This window comes from Protopterus annectens, chromosome 9.part0 (assembly GCF_019279795.1).
Source record: "Protopterus annectens isolate FY-2018-M chromosome 9.part0, PAN1.0, whole genome shotgun sequence".
Lineage (NCBI taxonomy): Eukaryota > Metazoa > Chordata > Ceratodontiformes > Protopteridae > Protopterus > Protopterus annectens.
In genome coordinates this window covers 1,865,944,888-1,865,967,341 of record NC_056743.1, presented here as the reverse complement: position 1 = coordinate 1,865,967,341, position 22,454 = coordinate 1,865,944,888, and the positions used below count along the sequence as shown (strand labels likewise).

Genomic DNA, 22,454 nt, shown 5'->3' with positions numbered 1-22,454 from the left:
TACCATAGCCCTTATTAACTTTACCAACACAGTAAATAAACATTGAAGCAATAGTAACCTAGTATCTACTGTATTCCTAGATCTCTCTAAGGCCTCTGATACTGTCTCCCATCCCAAATGCCTTTCTTCTCTCTCCAATCTTAATCTCAGCCACTCCACACTAGCGTGGTTTCAAGACTATCTAAACAGCCACCAACAAGCAGTAAAATGGAAAAACTCCTTATCTCCCCTCCTACCTGTCACCCTAGGGGTCCCCAAGGATCCATTCTTGGACCTCTTATTTTCAACCTATTCATTAACCAAATCCAGAAAACTACCAGGCATGCCACTCTATTCTAGTACACTGATGAATCTACTTTAATCTGCTCAACCCCATCACTCCTTCAACTCCAGGAATTGACACAAAAGTCCTTTACCGCTGTTGAAACCCAGTTAGCCAACTCTGAAATAATAAATAAAAAACCTCAGTTTAAGACATTCACATGTGTGAGTTCAAAAATGCAACGTAGTCATAAAATCCAAGAAAATATACTGTAATCCACTCTGTCAAGTGCTTTTGTCCCTCTGCACTTAATACTGGGACTTCATCAGAACAAACATAGTATAGATACACCTTCCTTATAAACCCTACCCAAGTAACTAATGTCAACTCATTAACTTTTAAAGATATATACTACTATAAAAACTTTAAAATAAAATTATCATGTTACTTATATATACCCAAAGCAGTCTCATGCCAATAGGTTTGTATGTACATGCATACACTTGTTGAAAAGAATGTATGTTAACATGAATACTGAATACTTTCTAAAATATGTGAGTTACACATGTACTATTAATAAAAATTCATACCTATTATAACTGCTAAAAATATATAAATAACTATATAAATATGAATGTATAAGGCTCAGTTTTCAACAGAAGCAATGCTTTTTTTTAAATAAAACTATGTCAGGGAATCAAGAAATGGTAGATAAATATACCATACCCTTACTTCCTGAATAAATAATTGATTTACCTCAATGCCTATTCTAACTAACAACTTAAGAAATCACAATTCTAATGCTCTCCTTTTTAGAATAGGAAGTATGGAAATGTTCTCATTTAAACCTGGGGGTTGGACAGCATTTGTTCTTACTTGCCATTGGAATTCTTTTATTTCCAGCAGTAGATCCCACCAACCTTCTCTAGGGTCAACAGGTAAAACCTCTAAAATTCCAAAGTTAAATCCAGTATATTTGGTGCAATTCATGGTGTGTCTAAAAGGTGCATTATTGGTATTTGCCTTCTGTATTGCATACAAATGTTCGTATATTCTCTTCTTTAGTTATCTCTCCATTTTACCTACATAATACTGTCCACATCCTTCACAAACTGCTATATAAACTAGCCCCTTGGTATTGCCATTTCCCCTATATAGATTAACCACAAATGGTATACCTCGAAGGGTAATAGTCCTTCCTTTCCAAATATGCCCACACTGCCTACAGGCACCACAACTTGCAGTGCCCTTGACTGTGATGCTCCTACCTATATGTTGTTTGAAAAGAAATTTACAGTTTCTCCCTGTTTTATAAATAAAATGTGGTTTGTTACCTACAAAATTCCCATTGAAAATCACCTAGTTTTTCAAAGTAATGTCCTTAATATTTTTACTATTAGAAGTATAGGGTATCACCATCTCCCTGTTAAAGTCTGTACTGTTTCCTGGGGTATCCACCCCATTCTCCAGCCCACTAAGACTACCCAGCAGGGGGTTGTACCTGTTCCCCCATCCTGTTTTTATCTGTCCACACAAATCTTTCACTAATTTTTCAGGGTATCCTCTTTGTAGAAACATGCTACTTAGTTTGTTTACTTCAATTTCAAACAGTTCAATTTCTGAACACATATGGGGGGCCCTAACCAGCTGTCCTTTAAGTATATTCCTTTTGGTATGACTGGGATGACAACTATGGAAGTCTAAATTGTTATTAGAAAATGTTTCTTTCCTATAAATTGTTGTAGTAAACTTTTTTTCTCACAGTATCCTTAGCTATTGTAATGTCCAAATAGTCAATAGATTTGTCATTAATGTTACTTGTAAATTCAAAATATGTTGAAATACTACTCAGGTGGTCTAAAAATGACACATTATCATGGTTTTTATCCTTCCATATACTAAGTATATCATCCAAAAACCGAAAAAAGCCAATCTGATTGGTAGACAATACACTATTTAACACATGCGTAGCTTCCCAAGCATGGAGGACCAAGTTTGGAAAAATGGGTGCACAGCTTGCACCCATCTCTACCCCTTTCATTTGTTTGAAATAAACACCTTCAAAAGTAAAATACTAGTTGTCCAAAATAACCTCCATAACTAACATAATAAAATTAATTAGTGTCTCATCCAGGTTGGTAAGCTTACAGATTGCCTCATGAAATAAATCTAATCCCTCTTGGTGGGGAATAGAAGTAAATAAATCCTTAACATCTATTGTAGAGAAGCAACACCAGTGTGTATACCAACCTTGCTCACTTTTGGACAAGAATTCCCAAAAAGCTTTTAACAAATAATTAAGGAGTGGTGTTGCATTTTTCTACGCTCTGTCTACAAATACCCCTAATGAATAAGTTAGTCCATTTTGCAAAGAAATAATGACTCTGAGTGGAGGTTGGTTCACACATTTGTGAACTTTTGGTATCCCAAATGCTACTGGGATTAATACATTATCTGACTTTAAAAACTCATATACGTCTTTTGATATGACATTTTGAAAAAAATGAATCTTCTAATAATAGCTGAATTTTCCTATGTGGAACATAAATCTCATTTCTTGATGCCTCGTGATAGTTGTTTGTATCATAAAAAATTTCAAACATGCTGTTAACATAGTCAATTTTACTAAATAACACTACCCCCCCACACACACACACCTTTATCAGGTTTCATCACCCTTAAGTCTTCATCTTCCTGAATCTCTTTTATAAGGTCCATCTCTTCCTTAGTTTGTGGGAGCTGCTGCTGGAAATAAAAGAATTCCAATGGCAAGTAAGAATAAATGCCGTCCAACCCCCAGGTTTAAATGAGAATATTTCCATACTTTCTATTCTAAAAAGAAGAGCATTAGAATTGTGATTTCTTAAGTTATTAGTTAGAATAAGCATCAGGGGCAAATCAAGTATTTATTTAAGAAGTAAGGGTATGGTACATTTCTCTACCATTTTTTGATTCCCTGATATGGTTTTATTTGAAAAACATTGCTTCTGTTGAAAACCGAGCCTTATACGCTTATATTTATATATTTATTTATATATATTTCAGCAGTTATATACAAGTATGAATTTTTATTAATAGTACATGTGTAAATCACATATTTTCCAATGTATTTAGTATTCATATTAACATACTTTTTTCAATAAGTGTATGTATGTACATACAATCCTATTGGCATGAGATGCAGGAATTGTTTTGGGTATATATAAATATCATGATAATTTTAAAGTTTTTATAGTAGCATATATCTTTAAAAGTTGATGAGTTGGCAATATTAATAACAACTATACATTAAAAAAATTAAACAACAATAAAACGGTCACAGAGTCGTACTAACGAATTTCCAGTTTAATAGACCAGACTTTACGCTTCAGCTTCACATACAGCCTTCAAAGAGTAATAACCATTAAAACAAGCTCTCCATTTATACACAATACTCTATTCAATTAATTCCAATTATCTAATTACCAGCCTCCAATTACATTTTTTATTCAAGCTAAATGGATCCATTGTATTATATTTTAAAATAAAAATATCTCTTTGTATAACAACTTATTTTTTATTTCTCTATATTCACCTATTTGTAATTTTATCTGTTTTAAAACTGTTGCTTTTAAGCAACTTGGATTTGAGTTATGGTACAACTTAAAATGAGCCCCTAAAGGGCTTTCCATTTTTACGTTAATAATATCTCTAACATGTTCCTGTATGTGTTTTTTAAAAGACCTAACTGTTTCTCCAACATAATATAATTCACAGCTACACTTTAATAAATATATGACACTTTCTGTGTTACAGTTATTAATATACAGTTAGTACGACTCTGAGTTGACAATATTAGTTACTTGGATGGGGTTTATAAGGAAGTTCTATCTATACTGTGTTTGTTCTAATGAAGTCCCAGTATTAAGTGTACAGGGACGAAAGCACTTGATTGAGTGGATTACAAAAACTTTTCTTGGATTTTATGACTACATTGCATTTTTGAACTCACATGTGTGAAGGTCTCAAACTGAGTTTTTTATTTATGGTTTATTTTAACTCCCAAATAATACTTAACCCCAATAAAACATAGCTAATGATATTCTGTCCCATTAGAGCCTTAGACCGTATACCACCATTCACAATATTCTCAGCCAGTAACACCCCTATCACACCTGTCCAACACAACAAACTTCTAGGGGTTATAGATCACAATATTAAATTTGATATCCACATTGCACAGACAATAAAGAAAGTCTATAAAAAAACTCGGAACCCTATATAGATGCAAAAAGTACCTCACCAATGACAGTAAAACCACCATTACAAGAAACTACCTACTATCGACAGTCCTCTATGCCTCTCCCATACTCATCAACCTAATCAAAGCAGACTTTAACAAATTAAACACCTACTACAATAAAATAGCTAGGTTTGCTACTGACTCACGCTTCAGGACATATCACTGCACAGCAATCAAGCAACTATCCTGGCTAGAATTACCCAACCTGCTTACATATAACCAGCTTATAATAGCCCACCAAATTCTATATTATCCTGACAGAGTTTCTGCTCTTCAAGGTCTATTTAATATCTATTCTAGCAAAAGCCTATTAAGATCCATCAATAAAGCACTGGCTGACACAGGCAAAAGCAACAATAGCTCTGGGGACTCCTTGTTTTCAATTTCTGTTGCAAAAGAGGGAGGGTGGGTGGCCTAATGGTTAAGGTGTTTGCCTTACAATCACAAGGTGCAGGGTTAGAGTCTCACAAGGGATAATTGGCTAGGCTTAAAATGGCCCACAAGGACAATTAGCCTAGTACTAATCTATGAACCTATGAAAAGTATGGAATACCATCCATGTGGATATTAGGACCACTGAAATCAAAAATAATTAAAAAAAACTCCTCCAACATAGTTCTTGGTTATGTAACTGTTCTGACCCTGGGTAGCGTCACTTAATTAGATCATATCATACCTTAACCTTCTATTAAAGCTTGCAACAACTCCTTTCTATACTCTTAATCAGTGTGTGTTTACTGGCCTAGCCACTGATGAATGTAACCAAATGAATGAACAAAATGTCCTTTCAACTGTATTGTTTATTGTAACACACCATGCTCTTTATTGTATATTTACTTTTTGCTTCTTTCTTGGCCTTGAAACTGTACTTTATTAACTTTTTGATCCAGTACTGTACTTTATTAACATATATATTGTATTTATTGTATTGTATTACTTTGTGGAGCTTTTCTCCCAGGGCCTCTGCTGAAAATGGGATCCATGCCCAGTCGGGCTAGCCTGGTAAACAAATGTAAAATAAATAAATAAATGATATATGCTATATAAAATACAGTCTATATATCAGTGTCATCTTGATGAGATTTTGTAAAAAACAGGGTTCACCCCAAGATGGTACTCACCAAGACTTAAGGATAAATTCAATTCCAGCAATACTAGTCTCCTTTGTTTGCTGATTTTGTCATCTCTCTCTATTAGAACACCTTATGGTTGGTATTACATATCCTGCATAGAACAAGCCATACTAGTTTGGTGGTAGCCAGTTGTAGGCTCTGTTTCCACACATGCATAAAACATGTGCTTTAAAGCATAGTTAAAGTGCCAGCCCTGCTGTTCCTGAAGCAACATGAAGAAAATACCATAGAGTCTTAATTTGTTTCTGTGAGTCTTCAGTCAAATTAGACAGAATATGAATTGTTAACCCTGCATATATTACTTCCCCATCTACTGTATGTATGCTGTAATCATAAAATTACATTGACTACTGCATATGGTTTCTAGGGTGGCCGCAGTGGTGCAGAAGTTAGCATTGCTGTCTCACAGCAAGAGGTTCTCTGGTTCGATCTTTGGCTGGGGTGCCTTCTGTGGAGAGTCTGCATGTCCTCCCTGTGGTTGTGTGGGTTTCCTCTGGGTGCTCCGGTTTCCTCCCACATCCCAAAGACATGCTGTAGGTGGATTGGACACTCTAAATTGGCCCTATGCATGAGTATGTGCATGTGTGTGCCTTCGGTGGAAGGTTGGGTGCCGGGCTGGCAACTCAACACCGTAAAACTCCACTGCCAATCATCAGCAGACAGGTGATCTGCTGTGGCAACCCCTAACCTGGAAAAGCCGAAAGAAGAAGACTGCATATGGTTTCCGTCTTATGAACTGGTCCCTTATTGTACCATGATGCCTCTCTCTTATTGCAAATGAAACCTTTCCCTGCTGTCCACAGATTTAAATATCGGGTGTTATTAACATTCATTTATTCAAACATTGCACTGTTCAGCCCATCTCCTTTCTCATTATATAACCTACCAAGCATGATGGCTATTTCCTGAAGAGTAAATGAAACTGACACTAGAGAGATACCTTTTCCTGCCATTGGAACATGAACACAAATCCAGCAGTGAGACAAATTAAAAGCATGTGCAAAGGTAAACTGAAGCTTGGTGAATGCATTGTAATATTGATAGCAGTCCTCCCATTTTAGCTCTTCCCTTTTTACTAGGTGATGCTCTGTAAATAGAACCTGAACTTGAAACTGAGTTTGTAATACTTGCTATTGTGATGTCACTGCTCTACATGAATTTGTAACTGCATATACCTTGTGTACCGGTATTAATTCTAAAGAAAATATCCCTTCAAATATTTGAGACAAATGTACTTAAATTCAGTTAGCATACTGTTTGTCTACTAAAAGTCTGTAACATAAACAACATTCCATGTAAACAATGTGTTGTTATAACTGTACCACTGATACTCTACTGTATTTAAAGAAACATTGATAAAACAATAAGCTGTGAGGGTTTCTTTGACTGGCACGTAAACTGTTTCACAGTCACTTGCAGTCTTCAGCTGTTATTCTTCTACTTGTGATCCAGTTGTTGTAATAGATGAACAGACCATCCCAGACCTTGCAAAACAGACAATCAAGCCAAGCAAGAATACCAGAGTGAGCCCTACGGTCTATCATCAAGTCACTGCTGGGGTACTGGAAAGGCTTCCTTAAAGTCCCAATGACTTTTCCTGTGTCCCTTGTGCACTTAGGCCTTCCCCCACTTCCCTTCCCTGTCTCCTGTGCAAGGCTGGATGACTAATGTTAAAAAGTCTGCATTTTGAAAAAAAAAAACATTCTGGCAAATTATTCAGAAATCCAAAGGTAGCAATGTGTTCTGTGTCACAGTCTGCAAAGTACAAAAAAGCTGTATCATTTTCTTGAGTTTACATCTGTATTTTTAACAAGCTTTAGTTGATCAACATGCGCAATTTTAAATTTCCTGTCCCTGTGATTCTTATCACTTCTCTTGATGGTTCTTCCAAGTTTGAAGCAAAACAAGCACCAGACACAAATTGTTTCAGCATAACTTGTTGACCCAGCTTTAGCTGTACAATGTCAGCTGGGTGTCCTAGTATCTTATACAACCTGCCTGCATGAAATAAACTCATGTAGTTGATGGATTCCTGCAAAGTCTGTAACCAGGCCTGGTGTTGCATTATAGTGAAATAAGAAGACTGTGACCCCAGAGATCAGTCAAAGGGAAAATTCAATGGCATTTTTCTTCCTATCATTAACTCAAAGGGTAAGATTCCTGATTTGACATTGAGTCATACCCTTATTCCCAGCAAACTAGCTGGTAAATGAATGACCCAATTAGGTCCCCTCTCACTCCTTAATGGTTCATTCCTTCTACCGTTCCATTAGACTATGAGTGATATGAAATATGAAATCTCTGCTGTATTCCTAACAGGTTGCAAACTTCCTCCATAACCTTACTTGTGAATTGAGTACCATTATCATATTTAATGATTTGGTGCCACCCCAAATGTGAAAAAAATATTTCATAATGCAGATGCTGTAGTCTTTGCTGTCATGCCCTTGGTGGGAATAGACTTCACCCGCTTGGTAAAAGTATCCACTACTACCAACAAGTAGCAGTAGCCCCCTTTTGTTTGGTGAAGAGGTCCTGCAAAATCTATCTGTATACTGTACCATGGTCTCTCTGAAACTGGCACTCTTTGTAAATTACTTTCTTTAATGTAGGATTTGCCTGCAGACGTATTATGCATTCCTCCTGTGTTTCCTTACACATTTTTTACCTGAGGATTACAGAACTTATGCTTCATTATAGGCCACATTTTCTGGAAGTCTAAATGACCCTATAGATGATGGTTGTACTTAATTAACTGCTTACCAATGATTTTGGTATGATTTTGGTATGTAGAGCAAAAGTTCCCCTTGCTCTGTTTTGTACATCTGCAACTTTACTCCAGGAACTGGACTAGCATCCTTACATTATGCTAGTTCATCATCATCTCCCTGCATTTTCTGGATCTTCACTAAATCTACTTCAACTGTTAAGATCTCTTTGCTCACCTTTATGACACCTTCTACTTCGTTATCCTCCCACTGCTCAGGATAAAGAGGAACTCCCTCTTTGGCAACCTTTTCTGCTCTTTCATCAGCTATGGAACTGCCAAGAAAATGAATGATTATTATATTTTGCTTGATGTATATTTACCTTGCAAATACTCCATTTATTTCTGTTTTTCCACCCTAAATTATCTAATTCCTTTGGAACTTCTGTATGCTATATATATATACTGTCTAAAAATTCTCCTCTGCCCCAAATGTTCAGCTATATGGTAAAGGCTGTTACCACATCAGAACTGTCATTAATAATGTTCAGCTGACTGACTGCCTCCATACTGTTATAGTATATAAAATAGATTCCAACTCAGCTCATTGGGCTGACAGATGCCCAGGAAGCTTGATCATATGGGTCTCTGGTTTTGTAGTGTTTGTGCAAACTGCAAATCCCTATAGTGTTTGGCTTCTTCATAAAATCTTGACCCGTCTACATGCACATATCTGCTCGCTGCACTAAAGTAATCTGAAAAGGGTGAATTTGGAATTCTGTCCATCTGTTCCTCACAAATATGAGGGGTGCCCTCATACAGCAACTGTTGAGGCAATAATAGTGTTCCCCAACCTCTATTGAAATATTCTTTTGTTAAAAAGTTATAATCAATTTAGAAAGTGCATCCTGGTTCACAGCTCTAAATCTGTCTGAATACAATACGGTCCTGACTGCGTAATGTGGTGTCTGTACTATAATTTCAGAGAGAACTTTGTGATGAATTCTGACTGTTGAATTTCCCATTATGTAGCTAACAAATGGATATCATCCATTGGTTCTTTGGGAATGGGGTAATGGTTCTGTCTGGGTGGTTATCTGTTTATAGCTTCCTCTGCCCTTACTTTGGCAATGGCAACTAGGCCACAGACTGTTTTATCTTTAACTCATAACTCTGGAAACTCTTGCATTAACTGATAATTTAAATCCTAGACCTCATCCATGTAATCTACTGCACACAGCTTTTTGCACATCTCTTCTGTCTACACCACTGTACATATTACAGCATCTTTATTTCTCCACAATATCTTGTTATTAAAATCTAAAACAACACTTACTTCTGACAAAATATCCATTCCCAAAATGGTACTATTGCACTGAGGCTGCAACAAGAATTTTACTGTTACCTTTTTTCCTGGCCAATTAGCTTTATTCAGGAATATGATTTTGAAAGGCTTGCTGCTGACTGCAGCTACCATTGGCCCTTCAAATCGTGATAGCATTAGAACTGTAATTGGGTCCTCCATCAGGTGGAACTGTCACCTATGCCGAGTTCTACACAAATGCTTTATACAAACACCGAAACAACTGTATTGACTCAGCCCTACCTGATAGGACCAAAACAAGTTCCTCAGGGTAGAGCAAACCTGTCTGGTGGACAAAGGCCATTAACAGGCTTTACAATATGAGGAAGAAATTGCTAAGAGTAAAAGGGAGTGAGCCCCAAACTGGAAACTCTCCCTCCTCAGCATAAACAAGCAAATAAGATTCCTTGTGAAGTCCTCCAAAGCTATGGATCCAAATTAGCTTCCTCAACTAAGGACAACCATAAGGCATTCTTTACTTACATTTGTAACCTAAAAGAAAAGGCTCAGATTTGTGCCAAAGTGGTAGTTAATGATACCACATAAACAAAACCTGTGGACATTGCTAACCTGTTAGCCAACAGGTTCTGTGAAATCTTCACTCCCCTTTCCCCACCACACTTACCCATGACATCCCTACCACCTGTCCTCTACCCTGTGTCTCTAAAGAGCAGGTTGTGAATGTCATCTCTATAATCAAAAACACAGAATTCATGGGACTTGATAACATCTCAAGCTGCATCATACATGGGCTCAAACAAGGATTAGCAATGTCATTGGGTACTCTTTTCAATCATAGTATAAGCACTGGTTTTGTCCTAGCTGAATAGAAAAAGGCCACCATTCTCCCCTTGTACAAAGGTGGTTCTTCCACTGACCCGGGTGACTATAGACCTATTAGCCTGACTAGCCTTATTTGCAAGGCCATGGAGAGAATTATCATGGACCTTATCAACAAAGACATTGGTAACCTCCAAACACTTGACCTTACTTAATTTGGATTTGTCAAAGGGAGATCATGCCTGTAAAACCTGGTGGACATCTTCAAAAAAGTCACCAAGGCCCTTTATGAGGGGAAATCTGTGCATGCAGCCTACCTAGACTTAGCCAAGGTTTTTGACACTATCTCCCACTCAGGCATAATTGACAAACTCACCCAGCTAGGTATCAATCCATATATCATTAGATGAGTCACTAACTGGCTCACTGATAGAATCCATATAATCAAAATAGGGGAATCCATCTCCAACAGCTCACCTTTAACCAGTGGTGTTCCACAGGGATCAGTCCTGGGACCTCTACTGTTTGGAATCTATTTCTCTGAAGTGCAAGCTAAAACTAAATGTCTGTGGCTGACAAATTGTTCTGATGTCTGCAACCTGGCAGCAGTCATATAATTTTCAAATGATGTCAACATCCTACAAGAGGGTCTTATACAAACAAATGACTGGTGCCAAAGTCATGACCTTAAACTCAATGCCACAAATGTATTATTATCCCTTTCATTAAGAGTGATGTTCCTGCTAATTACCACATCAATAACAACACCCTAAGTACGCACTCAGTGGTGATAGTCCTGGGCACACAGGTTGACAACAACCTTATCGTTTATCACCATGTCTCCACAGTGATAAGAAGGGCACTCTATATTGCTCATCTCATAAGTAAGGGCATTGCCTCCAGAACAAAATAAGTTATATCCTCCCTGTACTCTTCCCTCATCAGGCCAATAATTAAGTACAATGCCCCTTTTGGTATGTACCTTTCCAAGTACCTGCAGCAATTGGAGAGACCACAGAGATTCCTCACAAGAGAAGTTCAAGGTCTTCAGTATCTGTCCTATGAGGACCATCTGAATTCACTGTCACTTTATTCTGTTTCATACAGACTACTCAGAGGCGATCTCTGCCTTGCATATAAGGCAGTCTTTGACCCTGCTTTATTGGAAATGCTGCACATCTGTAAGTCAAATGGCACATGGGTTACTCAATCTAATGGCTTTAACCTGGTATGTGACATTAATAGAACCTGCTGGAGGGACAGGTTTGTCTCCCAGAGGTTGCCACACCTTTGGAATAGACTGCTGCTTCATGTCAAGCAGAGTACATCATTTGTCCTCTTCAAATGTAATCTGAATGATTGGATGGTTACCATAAATTCACCCCAGGGGTCCCACCTATGCCCCTCTTGGTCAGAGGTAATAGGTGCTGATCATGAAAATAAGGATACAACTTGGCTAAGCTTGTAAGGGCCCTAGGGCCATTAGCCTAGTAACCTCCTATGATTCTATGATCCTATGATATAACTTTGAAATACCATGTGACCAACCAGAATACAGTTGCAATTAACCTGCCTTCCACTTAAAAAGACATGTAACAAAACAGTATAAAAAGACAATAGTTAAACCTACAACAGTGAAGGAAAGTAAAAAATTATAAAATTGATAAGTTCAATAATATGTAAATATCTGTAAATTAAAACATAAATTTTTGTTAATAAAGTTTTTTTCATAACTTTTCTGCTCTCCTTTTTACAATGCAGTTGACAGCTAATTTGTCATTCACCCTGGTTTCCTTATAAGGTCTATCCAGATAAGCCATTACAATTCTTTTTCTTCCAATAGCATTTCACTATTCCCACCCTGTTGTGGAAAGTTTGTTAGTGATAAAAAATAATTGTTTATAATTTTTTACATTCAAGAGTGTCTATATAATGCATTCATAAACTTGTGTTTCCTTATGTCATAGTTATGCTCATATATTCTATCCTTGAGCATTCTGTTAGTTTTCCAATGTGGAAAGCTGGACAGGATGTGCAGGCAACTAAATAAACTATCTGGTGGCAATTACATGTGCCTGATAATTTAAAGTTTTTTTTTTATAATTATCTACTGTAATGTATGGGCCATCATTTATGTATTTACAGTATTTACAAAATCCACTTTTTCATTTTGGACTGTCTTCATCTATTTCTTACATTGTTATAACTGCTCTCACAGATATTTTTAAGATTTTTGCCTTTACAGAATGTTATCTTAGGTTGTGAGCCCAAGATATGTTTCATTTCAGAAGAGAAAACATTGTTCCATGTTTCATTCATCATTCTTTTTAACACTGGGGCCTGGTGGCTGTACTGAATTAATAGAGCATCCATTTTGTCTACATCACTGCCACTTGTGCACTTGGTTTCAACATGTAGAACTTCCTTCTGGGTAAGGGTGGTGTTTAATATGGGTGTACATTTTTTTATATCAGTATGAAAGCATCTCTTCCTTCACTGCATCTAATGAATCTGGGTACCGTATTTCCAAGAACATATAACATAGTTTGTCAAGGTCTATAATAAAAGTTACATCAGTCAAAACCAATCTTAAAAGGTGCACCATTTGACCTTTAACTAAATTTATTTTTTGATAAAAAGGATTGTTACTATCATAGTGGAGCAATGAATTTGAATAAGTCTCTTTCCTAGAAATATTTGGAACATATTTTTCTAATGTAGTCTTTAGATATAGTGATGCCTAAGTAATTTATGGAATCAAAACCCATAGATGAGATCACATCAAAAAAAGTAGTTGAATTATTCAATTCATCTAAAAACATCAAAATTAGAAACGTCATCATTCCGTAAAACAAGGATATTGTCCAAAAATCTGAAGTATCTAAATACTTTGTTGTAGAAAGGTGAACAAAACACTGTGTTGTGTTCCCACCCATCTATGACCAAGTTTGCATATGTTGGAGCACACCTTGCCCCCATAGCTACCCCTGTTGTCTGATGGTAATATTTGCCACCAAAATAAATGTAATTGTTTTTAAATACCAATAAAAAAAATGAACAGCATGTAAATTTCATTGCCATTTTTGGTGTTGTTTAACGACTGCATATTATGAAACCACTGCAAGCCAATTTTGTGTGGAATAACACTGAATACATTTACTACATCAATGGTGAAAAAATATTTTCATCAAATGGAGTGTTTAAAATTTGCAACAGATGCCACAAGTCTTGTAGGATGTGTTTCTCCTTGTCTAACAACCCTTTTATACTAACATCCACATATAATGCTAAAGGTTCCATCTTTGACCTAGCTGCTGATGCTATAGGTCTTAGTGGGAGGTTGTGGGGGTCTTTGTGTACTTTGGGTATACCAATGATAGATGGTATTACTGTTTTATCAACTTTCACAAAGACCACAATCTCTTTAGAAATAAACATTTTAGTACTAGATCTTCTAATATATAGTCTACCCTTGCATATGCTATATCTGTTTCATTTATGAATACTTGTCTTTATGTATGCACATCATTCAACAAATCCAACATGTTATTAGCAAATGCAAAAAAAATCCATAATTACTTCACCCCCACCTTTGACAGGTTTCATGGCTTGAAGGTTTTTGTTGTTTCTTATCTGTGCTAATAATTCTCTCTCATTTGATGTTAAGTTATCTGTATATCTTGATTTGCCTTTCAATAGCCTTCTAAATTTACCCTCACAAATCTTCTCAAAAACTGATATCATGGGGTTGCTATGGGGTATAAATGTGCTTTTCCTTTTGAGTGAGACTGGAATATATATCTTGTTTGTACTGGGAAAAAATTAAATTCAGTTGTCTAACATAAAGTTTGAACTGTATCAATACATACACTATGTCTTACTTGAATGTGGGATTAAACTTGAACACCTTCTTAAACAATGAAACATGTTTGCCCTGAAGGTTTATACAGTTATAATTGAATACTTTAAACCCATCTTTGACAATGACATTATATGATAAATTATTATATACATTCTTCCTATCAGGAATTGTCCCACTTAGTTCTTCTTTTTGTTCCTCCCTTTCCTTGTAAGTCTCAGAGGAAGGGGGAGTTGGTTTATTGGTTCCAAAAAGGATGACTTTGCTGAATAAATCTAGTTGATGGTCTCTGGTCAGCCATGGGCTCATCATTTTGGAAAATGTCAAAAAATCAAGATTATCTAGTTGCCCTGCTATATTGAAAAAGGCAGGGGTGTGATTAATATCAGTACCCATCTCAAACTCTCCTTCCTTAAATTCATTCAAAACTTATTTTTGTTTTGTTAGGGAGTGTGGCCAACATGGTGACAGGCTAACAGCATTGTTTCACTTCACAGCTACTTGAATTCTATTTCTGACCAGATTTGCAAAATATAAGTCATCCTAATTTTCTTATTTTTGTGGCAATGTATTCATTTTATGATTTGGGGAGACTTTATCTAGTTTTTATATTAATTTTCAGTCATATTTCTGTCATTAATTAAAAAAGGTATATGCTCACTGCTTCAAGATGAGTTATTCCAAAAGCAATTCACAAGCTATGTCAGTAAAGAAGGAGCTTCCGTCAGTTCTCACAAACATTGAAGAGCTATTTATAAAAATGGATGAAATGGACATTTTTACAGAAAAACGTACTGAGCAATTTAATCAATTAAATGAAATAATGAAACAAGAGAAAGTACACATTTCTTGTATAGAAGATACTTTAAATGATATCGAGGGAAGGCTAACAGAAGATGAACATAACATTGAATTCCTGCTTAAACAAAACACTCTATTTCTGAATAAGGTGGATGATCTGGAAAACAGATCCAGAAAGAATAATATTCATATCTTTGGTTTACCAGAGAGAACTGAATGCGACAACTTAGTTAATTTTCTAAACTCCTGGCTACCTAAAATTTTAAACTTACCAGAGGCTCTATCTTTTGGTATTGAAAGAGCACACAGGTCACTGATGGTCCCTTCTTCAACAAAAAAAGTCAAATCCCAGGTCTATAATTGTAAGATTTTTTTTTTCTAATGATAAATAATTTATTTTAAAAACTGCTTGGTTTAGCTCTTTGATAAAGTTTAATGAGCACAAAATACGGTTTGACAATGATTATTCTACTTCATTAATATCAAAAAGAAAATAATTTTTACCTTTAATTAAAGAACTGAAAAAGTGCCAGTTCAAAGTCCATCTATTATTTCCAGCAAGACTAAAGGTATCTCCCCCAGATGGAATCAAAGTATTTGAATCTTTGCAAATGGCTGTCTTTTTTAAAGATTATTAAAATCTTGGATCAATGAGATGAAATGGATTGGAACAATACTTCTCTAAAGAGACATGCAGATAAAAACAACTGGAAGACAACTGAGAAGATGAGGAAGAAAGTTCAAGACAAATAAATATGTTACTTTCTTTAATTTTCCTTTTAGCTGAACAAAGGAAATACTATAAATGAATAAAACATTCCAAAGACATGCATCTGGAGCATTTCTCCCCGGGCCTCCGCTGAAAACAGGCTCTGTGAAACCTAGTCGGACATTCCCGGTCAACAAATGTTAAATAAAAATAAAATAAATAAATAAAAAAATAAAACATACATTTGAGTAACACAAATGTTTACTTTCTAACCTGCTTTTTTACCCCGATCTGAAAAGGGAAAATATAACTGACTCTACATTAAAGGTAGAAAAACTTTATTATTTTATTAAAGAAAACATAGAAAATCTTTAATAGTTATTAAGTATACATTATGAGATTTTTATTTACATGTTTTAATATATTCTAATAAATAAAATGTTCTTAAAGTTTATTTTTTTCCTCTCATCTCTTAATTCTCTTTTTCTTTTGCTTTTTTTCATTTTCTATTCTACACTCATCATTTTTACATGAGTAATCTCCAAGTAAACAGAATATATATAGGCTCACTGTTAGAAAATGTATAGTATTATTTTATTAATATATAAAGGTATTGCTTCTTAATGTTATACTATCACAAATGTTTATTTAGTCATCTGATTTATATTCAAGTATATCTCATATACTATAAAAGTTTTATGTAACCTTAATTAATTTAGTTGTAAATGTATGTGAGAATGTGTGTGTGTGTGTGTGTGTGTGTGTGTGTGTGTGTATGCATATGTTCAAAATTGTATATGTACTATGAAATTATTTATTTTCCTTCATTTACTAATCTATCACTCTAAAACAATAAGTTAATGTAATATGATTAGTAGATTATTTTATTTTAATATGTATGTGTTAATAAATTAATGGGGTTGTTTTTTTAAGAGCTGTATGGTTGTCTAGAATTATAAACATTTTTAGGAATGCATTTGTTACCCTAAAGTGTCATTTGATCAATTATGGTAGATGTTTCTGTGAAGAAGGGAAAGGAAGGACTTTATTTGTAGATAGGACTGAAAGGAGGGTGTTTCTTTATATATATATATATATATATATATATATATATATATATATATATATATATATATATATAAAATGCCTTTTGTTAATGTTATGAACATTAAGAGAGCTTTGGTTTTCTCTCATTTGACATGCCTTGTGGTTCTGTGGGTTGGATGATTTGCACTATCATAAGTGAGTTGCAAGCTTCATTTGCTTAATGCAAAGCTTTTTCTTCTTCTTTTTTTTTTTTTTTTCTTGCTTGATGGTTTTCCCACTGAGGTCTTGAGCTGGACAGCTTGTATATTATTTAAGAGCAAAGCATCACAGCTTTATGAACTCTTTCTCTAAGAAGATGGACCTGTAGAAATCACGTAACTGTAAAGCGGTCAAGGGTGGTGCCTGTGTATGCATGTATAAATAACTAATATGGATTCTATTCCCATATAAATGTTATTAAATTAATAGGAAAAGTCAGGTTTTTAAAATACTCAAAACACAAAGAGGCCAGGTACCTGAAACAACTAAGAAACTAGTACAGCAAACACAGGCACCAAGTGGAGGTAACCAAACAGGAAGCACAAACCACAAGCCAAAGTGGAAGCACCAGCAGTTTATTCAGTACATTAATGCAAATCTCCTCACAGCGTTTTCATCCACAGGTCTTCTTCAGATGTAACAAAGAATAACTGACTGTAGCATCCTTTATATCCCCCACCCTCACAGATCACATTAATTGTTTAATAGTTTAATAAATTGATAATTAAAACACATGGCAATTTATGCAAATACTCTGCTTCCTGTATCATTTTAAAGATTTTTTAAAAACATATCAATAAAAGTGCAGGTAAATAAATAAGCAGATTTATAAACAACCAGGCTTTTTTTTAAAAACATATGAATTGGTATGTAAACATTTTAAATTAAAATAGAATGAAGAATGCATAAAATATATAATGAATAAATGTAAATGTAAACACATGTAATGCATAATGTGGTGATCAATTTAAAAGCAAAATATAAGTTAATAATATATAAATAGTACAAAAAATGAATAAATCCTATCTCAGTATAGGGTGTATAGATGTATATAAGATATAAATGTAAAAGTATATATAAGATATATATATAAAAATGTATAGCCTAAATCGATCTGAAAATATATGTAACAAATATATAAAAATGCGATGTGTCACATAAACAGGGAAATTCTTCTAAAGTAAAGTGAAACACTTTATAATTTGGCCGCCCTCATTTTCAAAATGGGGGTGATAGACATATGCTCATTAAGCCTTGGAGGCCTATTTGCTTCCAATAGTAACTGCCAAAATACTTCAATAACCTCTATTCTGGTCTCCCAGGCCCACCCTGACATGCTGGTGTACCATCTCTATTACAAAAAAGCCCATCTAGCCTTGGGACATACCAAAGTGTGTTTATAAATAGCATTATTACCATCCTGTGTTCTGATAGCATTCAGGTGTTCATAAATTCTTCTTTTCAGTTTCTGTATAGTTTTTCCAATGTACAACACACCACATTCTTTACATAAGGCTAGATAAATCAAGCCTTCACTGTTACAATTGGAAAAACTACTACTTTTAACCAAATAGTCCCTCTCCATTATGTACACTGAATCCTGTTTTAGGATGTATGGACATTGGGCACAGCATCCGCACTTGTATGTTCCTGGTTTTCTTCCATGCAACAACTTATGATCTTTCTCCAATAATTCCTTAAGATTTTTACCTTTTCTGTATGTACATTTTAATGGGTTTTGGAACAATATCTCCAATTTGGAATAGCAACTAAACCTGCCCCATTGTTGTGCAATAATATTTCTAACCCTGGGTGTATTCTGATTATAAAACATAGCATAATAACCCCCCAAAACACCTTTCTTTTCTTGGTCTGGGAAACTCAAATTCCCATTGTTAGCATTTTCCTGGCCAGTCATCAAACTATCCTGCCCCTGATGCCTGTGCAACTTATCATATCCCAAAATATCACATCCGAAAATAGGGGCAAATCTGGAATTTCCACCAGTTCTCACCACAGCCATAACATCCTCTATTAAATCCCTAGGGTATTTCCTAGGTAGGTAAAACAAAATGTGGACCAGCACAATGGTAAAGCAGGACAATTATTTAATTATTACAAAAAGTTGAAGTCATATAAATGGCTCACAACAAACAGACCGGTTTCGGCTATACAAAGCCTTCTTCAATGCTCAAGAATTACAACAGAAAATTATGTAGCACCCAACATCCTGGTCTTAAATAGTAAAGATTTAAAGAAACATTACAAAAATAAGTATATAATGACAATTCCATTAAAATTAAATACTTATGGAAAATCGTCTGGTAGTTACTACATGTATATGTTAAAACTAAAAAGAACAACAAAATAATGCTTATAAATATGAGTATAAATGAATCAAAATACAATGCTATATTATTATGAAAGATTGATTGGCCAGTTCTCACCACAGCCATAACATCCTCTATTAAATCCCTAGGGTATTTCCTAGGTAGGAACATATCCCTCACCTTCTGGCTTTCGTGTTCATAGTTCACATCCCTAGAAGTCATCCTACAACAACAAATTAATTGTCCCTTAACAATACTTCTTTTTTGTTTGTAGGGATGTGAACTAGTGAAATACAAATAGGAATTAGAGAAAGTCTCCTTCCTGTAAACATTAGAGGTAAATTCCTGTATAGTAGGTTCCTTCCTAATGGCAACATCTAGAAAATTCATCTCTTGATATAAAATGTGATGGGTAAATCTTAAAAATTCTGCCGTCTGATTCAAGTATTGAATAAATTCCATCAGTTTAGTTTCACTACCCTTCCAAAAAATACAAATATCATCAAAGTAACGCATAGTAAACCCAGTATTGAGCGTTGAGGACATGGAGAATATTGTAGTGGAATGACCATTTATAATATTTATAACTATAGTGGAGAAGAGGTTACTACTAAGCATTTTACATTATTTTCTAAAGGTCTCAAGTTTATTCCCTCTACTAGGGGAAGTATAGTGGATACATTAATAGACCTGAAGACATTTTTAAGAAAGAAACATTTAGAAATTTTATTTCAGGGACAGCATATCATGAATATTGGCTCAGAAGTTAAAAGACCTAGTACCATTAATCCACCCATGCACCCCGAGTTAAAGAATTTTGAGTTGCAAGTAGAAAGGGAGTTTAGAAGTAACACCATTAATAGGTGGAATGGAAAACACAATCTGAGTAAGGAAGAATTTTATATTGTTACATCCTTACAGGAAAACAGATATGTTAGAGTAATACAACTGGACAAGGGGGGAGGGGTGGTATTTATGGATAGTATTTTATATTCTAGTAAAATGTTGAACATGCTAAAAAAAGTCAAGATACATTAGAGTATCTAAGAACGAAATAAATTTGGCCTATTGAAAATGTGATTTTGTACTAAAAGACATGTTAGAGGATACATTAATTAATTATCAAACTTATAAATATTTTAGTATGGAGAAGCCCAGAATACCTGCCATATCTGGGATCCCTAAGGTACATAAGAACATCGAGGATCCCCCCATGAGACCCATTGTAGCTGCCAATGGATCTAAAATGTACCCTCTGGCAAAATACCTAGACTTTAAGTTAAAAAATATTTGGGTCAATGCTAGTGGAATACTTAAAGACTCCTGGGATTTTTTAAGGAGTATTGCTAAAAACATATACTCAGATACTATCATTTTTGTCACCTTGGAGATACAAGATTTATTTAATGTAATTCCTCACAATATAGGTTCCAATGGTTTCAGGAAGCTATTAATCAATATGATAATTTAGATCAGAATACCTTCCTGTTGTATACGGGACTAATGGATTTGGTTTTGGAACAGAATTTTTTATTTTTTGAAGGTGAATTCTTTAAACAGATACAAGGTTTAGCTATTGGGGCATGTTGTGCCCCTACTTATGCCAACATTGTTCTCATGGTTTGGGAACAAAGTTTGTTTTTCAATCAGATTACGCACAATACTGGGTTTACTATAAACGCTACCTTGATGATATTTGTATTTTTTGGAAGGGTAGTGAAACTAAACTGATGGGATTTATTCAATACTTGAATCAGACAATAGAATTTTTAAGATTTACCCATCACATTTCATATCAAGAGATGAATTTTCTAGATGTTACCATTAGGAAGGACCCTACTATAAAGGAATTTACCTCTAATGTTTAGAGGAAGGAAACTTTTTCTAATTCCTATTCATATTTCACTAGTTCACATCCCTACAAACAAAAAAAGAAGCATTTTTAAGGGACAATTCATTCGTTGTTGTAAGATGACTTCTAGGGATGTGGACTATGAACACGAAAGCCAGAAGGTGAGGGATATGTTCCTAGCTAGGAAATACCCTAGGGATTTAATAGAGGATGTTATGGCTGAGGTGAGAACTGGTGGAAATTCCAGATTTGCCCCTATTTTCAGATGCGATATTTTGGGATATGATAAGTTGGACAGGCATCAGGGGCAGGATAGTTTGATGACTGGCCAGGAAAATGCTAACAATGGTAATCTGAGTTTCCCAAACCAAGAAAAGAAAAGAGTTTTTTGGGGTAATTATGCTATGTTTTATAATCAGAATACACCCAGGGTTATAAATATTATTGCACAACACTGGGGCAGGTTTAGTTGCTATTCCAAATTGGAGATATTGTTCAAAAACCCATTAAAATTTGCATACAAAAAAGGTAAAAATCTTAAGGAATTATTGGAGAAAGATCATAAGTTGTTGCATGGAAGAAAACCAGGAACATACAAGTGCGGATGCTATGCCCAATGTCCATACATCCTAAAACAGGATTCAGTGTACATAATGAAGAGGGCCTATTTGGTTAAAAGTAGTAGTTTTTCCATTTGTAACAGTGAAGGCTTGATTTATCTAGCCTTATGTAAAGAATGTGGTGCGTTTTACATTGGAAAAACTATACAAAAACTGAAAAGAAGAATTTATGAACACCTGAATGCTATCAGAAAATTAGGATGGTAATAATGCTATTTATAAACACACTTTGGTATGTTCCAAGGCTAGATTTTTTTTTTTTGTAATAGAGATGGTACACCAGGATGTCAAGGGGGGGCCTCAGAGACCAGAATAGAGGTTAGAGAAGTATTGTGGCAGTTACTCTTGGAAGTAAATAAGCCTCCAGGGCTTAATGAGCATATTTCTATCACCCCGATTTTGAAAATGAGGCCGGCCAAACTATAAAGTGTTCCACTTTACTTTAGAAGAATTTCCCTGTTTTTATGACACATCACATTTTTATATATTTGTTACATATATTTTCAGGTCGATACAGGCTATATATTTTTTATATATATCTTATATATACTTTTACATTTATATCTTATATACATCTATACACCCTATACTGAGATAAGATTTTTTTCATTTTTTTTGTACTATTTATATATTATTAGCTTATATTGTGCTTTTAAATTGGTCACCACAT

At 34.9% G+C, this 22,454-nt stretch overlaps 1 protein-coding gene across 1 annotated transcript in view; it reads left to right on the top strand.

Moving 5' to 3' along the window:
• The window catches only part of LOC122810812 (adhesion G protein-coupled receptor E1-like), a 447,985-nt gene extending 440,728 nt beyond the window's left edge, over positions 1-7,257 (top strand). Inside the window, exon 7 of the mRNA XM_044082372.1 lies at positions 7,087-7,257. Within this exon, the coding sequence (XP_043938307.1) occupies positions 7,087-7,257 (171 nt within the window). The remainder of the gene's footprint in view (positions 1-7,086) is intronic.
• The last annotated feature ends 15,197 nt before the right edge of the window (positions 7,258-22,454 follow it).